Source organism: Suncus etruscus, chromosome 4 (genome assembly GCF_024139225.1).
Source record: "Suncus etruscus isolate mSunEtr1 chromosome 4, mSunEtr1.pri.cur, whole genome shotgun sequence".
Classification (NCBI taxonomy): domain Eukaryota; kingdom Metazoa; phylum Chordata; class Mammalia; order Eulipotyphla; family Soricidae; genus Suncus; species Suncus etruscus.
The window spans coordinates 49,132,043-49,144,223 of record NC_064851.1 but is presented as its reverse complement, the minus strand read 5'-3'; the positions used below and the strand labels follow the sequence as shown (position 1 = coordinate 49,144,223).

At 37.6% G+C, this 12,181-nt stretch overlaps 1 protein-coding gene across 1 annotated transcript in view; it reads left to right on the top strand.

Annotated features, from left to right (window-relative positions):
- The first annotated feature begins 455 nt into the window (after window positions 1-455).
- The window catches only part of AOPEP (aminopeptidase O (putative)), a 363,790-nt gene continuing 352,064 nt past the window's right edge, over window positions 456-12,181 (top strand). The window contains exon 1 of the mRNA XM_049772315.1: window positions 456-1,367. Within this exon, the coding sequence (XP_049628272.1) occupies window positions 571-1,367 (797 nt within the window). The 5' untranslated portion in view covers window positions 456-570. The remainder of the gene's footprint in view (window positions 1,368-12,181) is intronic.

Sequence of the window (12,181 nt, the reverse complement as noted above, 5' to 3'; positions counted from 1 at the left end):
AAAGAAAAAATGTACGAGGCCATTTAGACTTTATTCACTTTTGTTACTTAGAATCACAGTAGAGAAACAATCACTTATCTTTGATGCTCAAAATTAGAAATAATAGATCAAATGTATCTTAAAACAAGAGCACAGCAATGCTCAGTTACCCTTTTACATAACAATTGCTCTTTTCTAAAACAAAAACTGTTCTAGTTAAAGCAAAATTCTTTTGGCTTTATGGAGGCACATTTTATTCCAATGGAGCCAAAATATTTTTAGAAACCTTTAATGTAACTTACTTTAGTGCCACTCAAAAAATGTGTCTGCCTTTTAGCCATGAGCTTCTTCTGCCTTACTGATGGATTATTTAAGGAGGTAGGAAAAGGTTTCAAGAACATATAGTAGGATCTTATATAGAACTTGTCTAATTGTGTTTTTCTTCTTTGCCAGAGGTCTGAAAATTGTGGATCCATAAAGTGTGACATCAGATATCTTTTGGTTCTCAACCATTTATGATTCTAGAAGATCAAGGCAGGTACAAAGCCTCTTCTGAGATTGTAGCAGAGCACTTCAGCCATAAGTCACATAATGGATATGAAGCTGGACTCCTCCCGAGATGACTTACCTCTCATGGCCAACACCAGTGACATACTTGTGAAGCACTTTGTACTTGATTTAGATGTGGATTTCGAAAGACAAATCATGGAGGGCACCATAGTGCTTTTCTTTGAATCTGAAAGCAGATTCAGGCAGCAGTGTAGTTCCACTGTGGAAATCTACTTCTCAGAGCCAGAAGAAACCTTCAAATGTAGGAAGCCTGAACCCTGTCCTATTCCTGTGACATCTACAAGGACCTGCTTATCTAAAACTGAATGTAATGATTTTGCATACTCTGGTAAAGGTGAAAAAGGTACTTTTGATAAAGATGGTAACCATGACAACCAGGAAGAGACTTCTGGGTTTTCTAGCTCAAAGCACTTTTGTGACACAGGGAGTCATGGTAGTGAAGATTTTTTGCTAGTGTTGGACTGCTGTGATTTGACTGTGTTAAAGGTTGAGGAGGTGGATGTTGCTGCTGTGCCAGGTATTAAAAAATGTGTAGAATCTCACGAGCTCACAGTTGATTCCAAGGAGCGTAGGAATCAGATTGTACATGAACTTGTGACTCTGCCTGCAGCTCGTTGGAGGGAGCAATTAGACTATTTTGCTCGCTGCAGCCGGGCTCCTGGCTGTGGGGAACTCCTATTTGACACTGACACTTGGAGTTTACAGATTAGGAAGCCAGGGGCTCAGACAGCCTCTGACTTTCCTCATGCCATCAGGATACAGTACAGCACCAAATCCCATGGGCAGTCAGTGACATGGACCTCAGATCAGAGTGGCAGGTAGGTTATTTTGGCACTCTTCATTCCCCTATCTGTTAAATTCCCATACCAGGAGATGAACCTTTAACATAGGTGACAGTTGTTTAAGGGTTGTTTAAATTTATTAAGGGTACTCCTTTTTCAGGTAGCAAGATTGGTACATCTGTCAATCAATTCATGATGCTAGTGCCCCTAAAGAAAGTAGATGTCCAGGAATGCTAGTAGAATTGCTTCTCTTAAGTCACGATGCAGGATTACCTTCTCAGGACTCATTAGTTCTGAGTTTGGATATTGAGAAACCAGCCTAATAATTAAGTGCTGAGACAAATCTCAGCTGAGATCTCTGCTGATGGCTTCCAATGCTGTAGAGGGGAACACTATGTGTCTTTGATTGAGGACTTCTTAAGAATTCCTTTATATTTTTAGTGAAGAATATACTAGTAACTGCAAGTTTGAGTTGGTGTGAAGCAGACAAGTTCTTCTAAATAAATTTAGCTCTGCTGTATGACTTACTATGTATACCTGCCTCTTTGGGTACTCCAAAGTACTGGAATTTTTCAATTGTCAGAAAATGTGAGCAGAAGCCCCAAAGCTCTAGAAAGATCTATATATTTTGTTTGTTTGTTTGTTTGTTGTTGTTTGTTGTTTGTTTGATTTTTGGGTCACACCCAGCTGCACTCAGGAATTATTCCTAGCTCTGAGCTCAGAAATCGCCCCTGGCAGGCTTGGGGGACTGTATGGGATGCTGGAAATCGAACCGGAGTTTGTCTAGGTTGGGCATGTGCGGCAAACGCCCTACTAGAAAGATCTATTTTGACAAGCATTACAACAGACCTACATTACCCATTCATTTGTGTGTTTTGTTTGTTTGTTTTATTCTTGGTATTGATGCACTGGAAAGACCCCGTGTTTACTGTGTGAGAAGAAGAAATTTATCAGGCATGGATTTCTAAGAATATATTTACGTCTCCCTTTAATTTTCCCTTCTTGCTCTTCCTATAATACTTGTCCAGGGTTTTAAGAATATAAGAATTATCAAGTCAAACTTTGTTTTTATTATTTTAACTATCTCATTGCAGTAATAATTAATTGCAAGTCAATATAGTAATGATTACAGTGTGCCTAGAAGAATGTTGATGTCTGTGAACTTATTTTAAATAATTTGTTGTACTGCCTTAATGGAAACATTTTCAGTAAATAGCTCCATTTTTTTTTTCCCAACCCGCTTTCCAAAAAAATTTTATACCTTTTAATAAAATATCTCTTGATTTTAATGATCCTGTTCCTGGTCTCTAATCTTATTCCTGCTCCAGTTTCCCACTCTGCTCCAAAGTGAATTACCTTCCTATCTTGTTTCTGCTAGCGCCTAGAGAGCCTTTGGGAAATGATAGAAAGTATGGGTGATTTACTTATGGAATAATATATGGGGTAGTCTTAGGATACCATTAAGGAAAGAAATAGGTGTTCTTATTGTATCTTCAAAATTTTATAAAGTTATTAAAAATAATTTTCAAAAAGATTTAATAGTTACTGTTTCTGACTACTGGTGATGTAGCATAATGGTGTTGACTCAGATGTGGTTTGATACTGGGTTTGCTTCCTTTTATACACATTTAAAGATTAAAAAATAAAGTACTGTGTGTAAATACTTGAAATTTTTAATTTTTTTCTATTCCAAAATATTTTCTTCTTGATTAAAAAACAGGGAAGAAGAAATTATTGACACCATTTGGAAGAAATATTCACTAATGCTCTCAAACTTCTCAGTACTCACTCTAAAGAGATCAGGCATGTGATTCTCACTGCATATCATGTACTGAGTTAAAATGAGGTATGGATAAGTGCTGGTTTTCTTAAAGAAATCAGATTCTTGGGTACATTTTCAGCAAAGCTTTGTTTGGCTAATTTACCTCCCAATTGCTTTTTATTTTCCAGTTATTCAATAAAATGCATGATCACAGCATTAGTTTAAACTGCATCTCTGCAATTCTTTGACTAGATGTTGGTAAATACATGGCATCTAATGCCATTTATCTAGGATATAATCTTTTATGGAGAACAAAAGTTTTTAAATAGAAGGTCCTAAAAATGTTTTCTCTCTCTTTTATCATTTCTGTGGGAAATTTATTAAGTCAAGTTAATCTTCCCTGAACCAAATCACCGTAAGCTCCCCCAGATGCTTAAGAATACATCTAGGGGCCAGAGCAGTGGCACTAGCGGTAGGGTGTTTGCCTTGCATGCGTTAACCTAGGACAGACTACGTTGGATCATCTGGGATCCCATATGGTCCCTCAAGCTAGGAGTGATTTCTGAGCACATAGCCAGGAGTGACCCCTGAGTGTCACTGGGTGTGGCCCATAAACCAAAAATAAAATAAAATACATCTAGGTATATATTGGTAACTGGATATGTTAATGATTGCAAAATGCTTAAGATTCCCAGATTTCTAGTGAAAAATATTTAATGAAAAGAGCAAATACCGGGCCCGGAGAGATAGTACAGCGGCGTTTGCCTTGCAAGCAGCCGATCCAGGACCAAAGGTGGTTGGTTCGAATCCCGGTGTCCCATATGGTCCCCCATGCCTGCCAGGAGCTATTTCTGAGCAGACAGCCAGGAGTAACCCCTGAGCAATGCCGGGTGTGGCCCAAAAACCAAAAACCAAAAAAAAAAAAAAAAAAAAAAAAAAAAGAAAAGAGCAAATACTAATATAATTATCATTAAACAGATTCTATTAATATAATTTTGTGAAAAGAGAAAATTTCATAACTATTTAAGAAATATAAATGGTAGAGCTTATTTCCTCCAATATATAAAGGTTAATTTTTTTTATAAAGGTAATTTGTAACCTACAAATAGTATAACAGTTTAACTTTTAAGTGACAGAATACACTTTGCATACCTAACAAATATTAGGTCTGAATGAAAACATTTTTAGATTTTGTTTGTTTTTTATTTTGTCCCTTGTGCCACACCTGGTGATGCTCAAGGGTTACTCCTGGCTCTGCATTCAGGAATCACTCCTGGCAAGCTCTAGGGACCTTATGGGATGTTGGGGATTGAACCTGCGTCTGTTGTGTCAAGGTAAATGTCCTACCTTAGTGCTCCATCCATGAAAATCTTGTTAGTTTTTGTTGCTGTTTTTGGGTCACATGCATTGGTGCTCAGGGCTTATTTCTGGTGCTCTGTGCAGGTATCATTCTTTATAGTTTGAACCATGGCACTTTTTTTTTTTTTTGAGGTAAGTACCCTTATACCAATGGTCCTTAAACAGTCTTAGGGGCAGTGAACTGGCTCCTGTTTAAAAAGTTTGAGGACCACTGCTCTATACTATCACCCAGGCCACTGGATGAAAATCCTTTTAATTCTGATTTTACAAGTATAAATATTAAATAAAGTTATTTGAACTCAAAAACTGTACTCCATATCTCAATCGTGAAAGGGAGCTACGGTTCTTACTTTGTTTCTTTACAGTGTTCCTTATTCTTTACAAAGATTTCAATGCATTTTAAAAATAAGTGAATTATATTATTTTTCAATAAATTTCTACATATAGCACATACAGATTGAAACTAAAATTGCTAAATTGATAGCATTCTTTTATGTTTTATCAGTGGCTTTGCCCTTTCCCTTTCCTATCCATTCTTTCAACAAGTATAAATGCAAGTTATTTTGTATAATGATATAGTGATAAAATGACCATTTAAGAGGCCAGAAGATCCCCCGTTGGAATGTGAAATACGATAAAACTATCAATTATATTAAAAATGTATGAAACAATCTCTCCAATGAAAGGAGTATGGGGGAAATGCTGACCTAAGTAACTTGGGAAGGGGTGAAATGGTAAAATGATAGTATATATGTACTGTGTTGTAGTTGATAAAATTATTTTGGGAGAAAGGTCAATAATTTTTGTATCACTCTAGCTAAATGCTGGAATTGTAAGCAATTATGAAAATGTAAATAAATGGCTGATGATGAAAGCCAGGTTTTTCCTGTTGAAGAGGGAGATTACAGATAAGGGCACAAGGTTAGTCTGATTCATGTAGAAATGAATTAGAATGTGATATATACTATTTAATTTTAGCTTAAAGACAAATGGTCACCTGCAAAAATATTTATAGAAATGGGGTCCTAAGGGTTATTATACAAATGCTCATTTCCTTGCTTATCAGATAGCAGAATTTAGAAGGCAATGATTGAACTGTTCTAGATCTTGGTTTTTTATATCATTCTATAATGAAAGAACCAGGGCTTCTTGGAGAAATAACTGGGATTAGGAATGGATATATATGAGCTAAACCTGAAGCAGTTTATAGAGGCAGGAAATAGGTGGAACCAGCGATAGCAACAGCAATCATAGTTGTGGGTGTGTGTTTCAAAGTTCTAATAGCCAAGGATTGGCACTAAAATATAAATTTTGGCTGTTTTAAGTAAATAATCGAATTTAAGGAAAAAAAACACACAAAACAATGTGCAAAAGAATTAAGATAGATACTTTGTCTTCAAGGATGTGGAAATGCCTTACCCCTTAACTATGGGTTGCACATAGTGATTCCTGTGTTTTAGGGCCACACCCCATTGTATTCAGGGCTTACTCCTTGCTTTATGCTCACATATTTCTCCTAGCAAACTTGGCGGATCATATTGGGATGCCAGGAATTGAACCAGGGTTGACCTCATTCAAGGCAAACACCATACTCTCATCATTGCTCTGGCTCTGAACATAGTGACTTTATTCCAAAGAGGAAAGTTTAGGAAAGTGTGTGTGTGTGTGTGTGTGTGTTTGTGTGTGTGTGTGTGTATGTGTGTGTGTGTTTTGCTTTAGGTTAGAAAAACCTGCTAGACATAAAGATAATAGTAACAAGAAGTGAGGAGAGTTGAAAACAAAATACCTGTTCAATAGTTAAGTCCTCCCTAAATCTAAATAAGAAATGAGTGCACACCAATTTCTAAATGCAGAAATATCAAGGCATATAATTGTTAAATTATCAAAAGTCAACACTAAAATTTATCAAAAGCTGCTGGTTATAGGGAGTATATTATCCAAAGGCATGCTATTCAACACTAACCTAATCCAGTTTCTCAGCAAAAACCTACATAGTGGGAGAGAATGGAATGATACATTCACAGTTCTAAAATATAAAACATTCCATCAAGAATAGTCTGCCCTAAAATAATTGCCATTGAAGAAATAAATAAAGGCTTTCCTAGGTAAATAACACTAAGGAAGTCACCTCCAATACTATAAGTTATGTTGAGGGGCCAGAGCAATAGCACAGCGGTCGGTCATTTGCCTTGCATGTAGCTGCCCACGATGGACCTAATTTTAATACCCAGTGTCCCATATGGTCCCCTGAGCCAGGAGCGATTTCTGAGTGCATAGGCTGAGCATCACCGGGCGTGGCTCAAAAAACAAAAAAAGAAATGTTGAAAGGAATCCTTTTAGAGGAAAAGCAAAGAACTTCAAACTTTGAACATAGTGACAAATAGAAAGACAGAATCATAAATGTAAATAGGAATGTAATAAATCAACAACAGGCACCAGAACAATAGTACTGTGGGAGGGAATTTGCTTTGTATGATCCTCATCTAGGTTCTGTCACTGGCATCCTGAATTGTCCTCTGAACCTACCAGGAATGATCCATGAACACAGAGCCAGGAATAAGCCCTGAGCACTGCCAGTTCTATCTCTGCCCCACCCCCTTCCTGCCAAAAATGAGAACAACAAAATATCAAGTGGGAAAGAATTGGACAGATTCTGTTTCTGGGGCTTTGTTGGTAAATGTGAATTCTATACATGTAAAACGCTGTTAAGCTATCCTACAATTCTGTAACTTGCAGACTGCTGGTAAATCCCTTTCAAAAGAGGGAGCAATAAATAGGCAGGTCAAATTTAAAAATAGGGAAGGGCCAGATAGACAGTACAGACAGTACAGTGAGTTAGGTGCTTGCTTTGCACAGTGTCCTATCCATGTTTAGCCTTGGTACCATATGGCCCCCCAGGTACTGCAAGAAGTAATGTAATCCCTGAGCACCTTCAAGTGTGGTTCAGCTCCCATCCCAGTAGAAGCAAGGCCATAAATATTTAAGTACGTTCAAAACACTGTAGCTATTGATGATAGCAATGGTATACTTATCCAGTATGAAAAACATTAAGTTACAATAAGTCCAAAGCAAACATATCAGTAGTGAAAAACTGAAAGTCTTTAATATAAGGCACAAGATGAGGATGCCAACCTCACCACTACTACTTAATGTTGTAATGGAAGTCTGTGCCATAGCAATTAGGTAGCAAAAGAGATATTAAGGACACCCAGATAGGAAAAGAAATCATGCTAATGACATGATACTATACTAAGAAAGTCCCAATGATAAAGGTTCCTAGAAACAATAGATATATAGTAAAAGTGGCACTCTATAAAATTAACACACAAAACTCCATGGCTTTCTGATACACAAATAATGAAGTAGAAAGGAGAATTTTAAAAAATCCCATTCACATTTGTGCCTTAGAAACTCAAGTACCCAGGAATCATCTTAACAAAAGAGGTGAAATACCTATACAAAGAAAAAACTACTATTTAGACTAGAAATAAAAGAGGACACGAGGAAATAGAAACATATTGCCTAATTCATTCATTGATCTGGAGAATTAACATTGTCAGAATCGCAATATTCCCCAAAGCATCATACAGATTCATTGCTGTCCCTATAACAGTACCCATGGCATTCTTTGAAGAACTAGATCAAACACACCTGAAATTCATAAGGAATGATAAACCCCTGAATAGTCAAAACAATCCTAGGGGAAAAGAAGATGGGAAGCATCACTTCCCCCCACTTTGTAATCCCTACAAAGTGATAGTGATTAAACAGCATGGTAAGGACATAGTAAGGACTAAATAAGGACAGACTCAAATCATTGGAATAAAACTAAGTTCAGAGACAGATCCTTTGGTATATAGACAGCTGCTTGTCGCTTAAAGAGCAAAACATAAAATGGAGTAAGGAAAGCCTCTTCAAAAAACATTGTATTAAAAAAACTGGTTGATCACATTAAAAAAGAATTCTAGCACCATGTAAAAAAGTTAAATAAGGGGCTGGAGAGATAGCATGGAGGTAGGGCGTTTACCTTGCATGCAGAAGGATGGTGGTTCAAATCCCGGCATTCCATATGCTCCCTTGAGCCTGCCAGGAGCGATTTCTGAGTGTAGAGCCAGGAGTAACCCCTGAGCACTACCGGGTATGACCCAAAAACTAAAAACCAAAAAAAAAAAAAAAAAAAAAAAGGAAAGAAGTTAAATAAATATGATTGTGTATATGTACCACAGCTGCATAATGGCTAAAGAAACTGTGGTACATATACACAATGGAATATTATGCAGCTGTCAGGAGATGAATGCAGTCATGAAATTTTCCTATACATGGATGTACCGTATTTTCCGGCATATAAGACAACTGGGCGCATAAGACAACTCCCTAATTTTGCAGTTAAAACATAGGTTTAGGCCTATAATCGCTGTATGAGACAGAACGTTCCTGTGCTGCAACTGTATGTACCACAGTGAGCCAATCACAACAAGCAAAGGTTCAAAGGTTATACAGTAGTAGACTTCCTCTCTGACTCTGGCCAATCTGAGCAGGCTTTTTACAGTGTAGATTCGAGTCCAAAACATTGTCTAATTTGCATGCATAAAAAGTCTGAATGGGGCTGAGTTAGCGAGGCAGTCCTAGCAGCCTTGCAGTGATTGGTCCCTTATCATAGGCACCTTTTCTGGCAATTCCCTGGTGGCGTCAGTTAATCTCCCCCACTACATGAACCAAACAACACCCCATCCTCGGACCCTAGCACTGAACTGCAACATGGTTAGCTGGGTTTTACCAGAAGTGGCCCCCAGATCTCCTGAGTACTGTTTGGGAGCCCCCAAGAAAGAGATTTGGAAACTCTGCGGCCTGATTTTTTTGTTTTGTTTTGTTTTGTTTAGTGGCATATTGAAACATTTTTCGGGATATACTCGGCGTATAAGATGACCCCCGATTTTCAGTTGACTTTTTTGTTTCAAAAGTCGTCTTATACACCAGAAAATACGGTACATAGAATCTATTATGCTGAGTGAAATAAGTCAGAGAGAAAAAATGCAGAATGGTCTCACTCATCTATGGGTTTCAAGAAAAATGAAAGACATTCTTGCAATAATAATTTTTAGACACAAAATAGAGAAGGGCTGGAAGTTACAGCTCACCTAATGAAGCTCACCACAAACAGGGATGAGTTTAATTAGAGAAATAACTACATTTTGAACTATCCTAATAATGAGAACATATGAGGATTATAGAAAGCATGTTTAGAGTACAGGCGGGGGTGGGGAGGAGGGAGATTTGGGACATTGGTAATGGGAATGTTGTACTGGTGATGGGTGGTGTTCTTTACATGACTGAAACCCAAACACAATCATGTATGTAATCATGGTGTTTAAATAAAATATAAAAAAAATAAATATGATTAAAGACCTTAGTATAAGATCTGAATTCATGTAATGAGGAATAAAAAAGGCAGAACTTTCCATGATATTGAAGCTAGAGGCAGCTTCAAGTAGTATTTGCCACTAGACAAGCAAATAGAAACAAAATTAAACTAATGGGATTATATTAGATCAAAAAGTATCTGCATCTTAAAGAAAACTGATTAAAATATACCCTATAGGGGCCGGAGAGATAGCAGGAAGGTAAGGCGTTTGCCTTTCGTGCAGAAGGTCATTGGTTCAAATTCCGGCATCCCATATGGCCCCCCGAGCCTGCCAGGAGCAATTTCTGAGCGTGGAGCCAGGAGTCACCCCTGAGCGCTGCCAGGTGTGATCCAAAAACCAAACCAAACAAAGAAACAAACAAATACCCTATAGACTGGGATAAAATATATGCATATCACTCATTTAATAAAGAGTCATCTTGATATATAAAGCACTGGCAGAACTTTACAAGAAATAAACATTTAACTCCATCAAAAAATGGAGAGAACAGAAATTTTCTCAAAGATGACATAAAAATGGTCAAAGACCTTATGAAAAAAATGCTCTATATGTCTAATCATCAAAACAATAATGAGACTGGCACTCATGAAAAAGAACATTATTTGTATGGATGTGGGCAATAGGGACTCTCATTCCAACTGGTGGGAATGTCAATAGATTGGTCCAGCCATTTTAGAATACAAGGCTGGCAGGAGGGAGGTAACTGGGGACATTGATGGAGGGAAGTGGACACTAGTGAAGAAATATTTTGGTTTGTGAATGTTGTGTGCCTGGAACCTTAAACGTGAATCACTTTGCAATTCACAGTGACTAAATATAAAAAAGTACATTATAAAAAGCACCTCATCAATATGTGGCATGTTGGGCACTGAAACCAGATGTAAGAGCATTACAAGCACTTGTGTGGTACCTGGACACTACCACAGCAGCAGCAGTAGCAACAGCAAGGAGAAAGGAAGGAGATCTGTAAGTCAATATTTTAAAGACAACACCTGGATCTAGAGAGAGAATGCATGTTCCTTGAGCAAAGAGCCAGTAGTGACCCCTGAGCACAGAATTGGGAGTAGCCCCAAGCATTGCTGTCCCCAAATCTCCAACCCAGTAGCCTCCAACCCTTAGAATTATCATAGTGGTTGAGGAGCCAGCCAAATGAGATGTTGGTTACATTATTTCCATCATTGTATATGAACTAAATAGAGGACAGTTTGGTAAAGTATAGGACATTTATTTTTTAAACTATAATTAAATATTATTAAAAATAGAAATGTCCTCAATTGCTGTTTCTTTGTTTTAGACAAGACCAGGATGAAATTGACAAAATATTAAGGGGAATGATTTTTTTCTATTATATTTTTTAGTTCAGCTATTGGAAAACTTCTGGTGTATTTAGTTGGACATTAAACCCAGATATTAAAACATCTACCATCTTTATAACTTTACTCCCACTAAAATTGTTTATATCTTCTGATATAGGAGAGTTTTAAACTTAAGAGTGAAAAGGAGGGGCCCGGAGGGATAGCACAGCGGCGTTTGCCTTGCAAGCAGCCGATCCAGGACCAAAGGTGGTTGGTTCGAATCCCGGTGTCCCATATGGTCCCCCGTGCCTGCCAGGAGCTATTTCTGAGCAGACAGCCAGGAGGAGTAACCCCTGAGCAATGCCGGGTGTGGCCCAAAATCAAAAAAAAAAAAAAAAAAAAAAGAGTGAAAAGGAGATCTTTCAGAAGAGATTTTAGGACAAAAATGAATATTTGGGGATAGAGAGTTCAGTACGCAGGGAGGACACTTGCCTTGCACATGGCCAACCTGGGTTTGATTCCCAGCACCACATATAGTCTCCTGAACCCCACCTGGAGTGATCCCTGATCACAGAGCCAGGAATATGTTCTAAGAATAGCCAGGTATGACCCCCAGACACAGACCCAGACAAATAAAAGGATATTTCTAATTAATGCATTTCCTATTATGTACTTCAAGAAATTAATGCAAATTTCACAAGAACAGAAGGATAATTACCCATTCATCCAGTAATATCATTGTATGAGTGCAATCGAAAAATCAGTGTAAAATTTGAAAATGTTTGTGATGGTATTTTTTAAGCCTCTCTCTGCTGTATTTTCTGCCATCTACATTTATATTCCTAAATCCCAGGTGAGTTATAGTAGAAAAAGACAGTAACCAACTGTCTTAATTTAAGTAATAACCAACATAATCAACTGTACTCCTCCCTAATGAATATTAAATACCAGTAGAAAATCACAGATAAATGTGAGTGACCTATAACCAAGAGCATGTTGAGGAGGATCTAA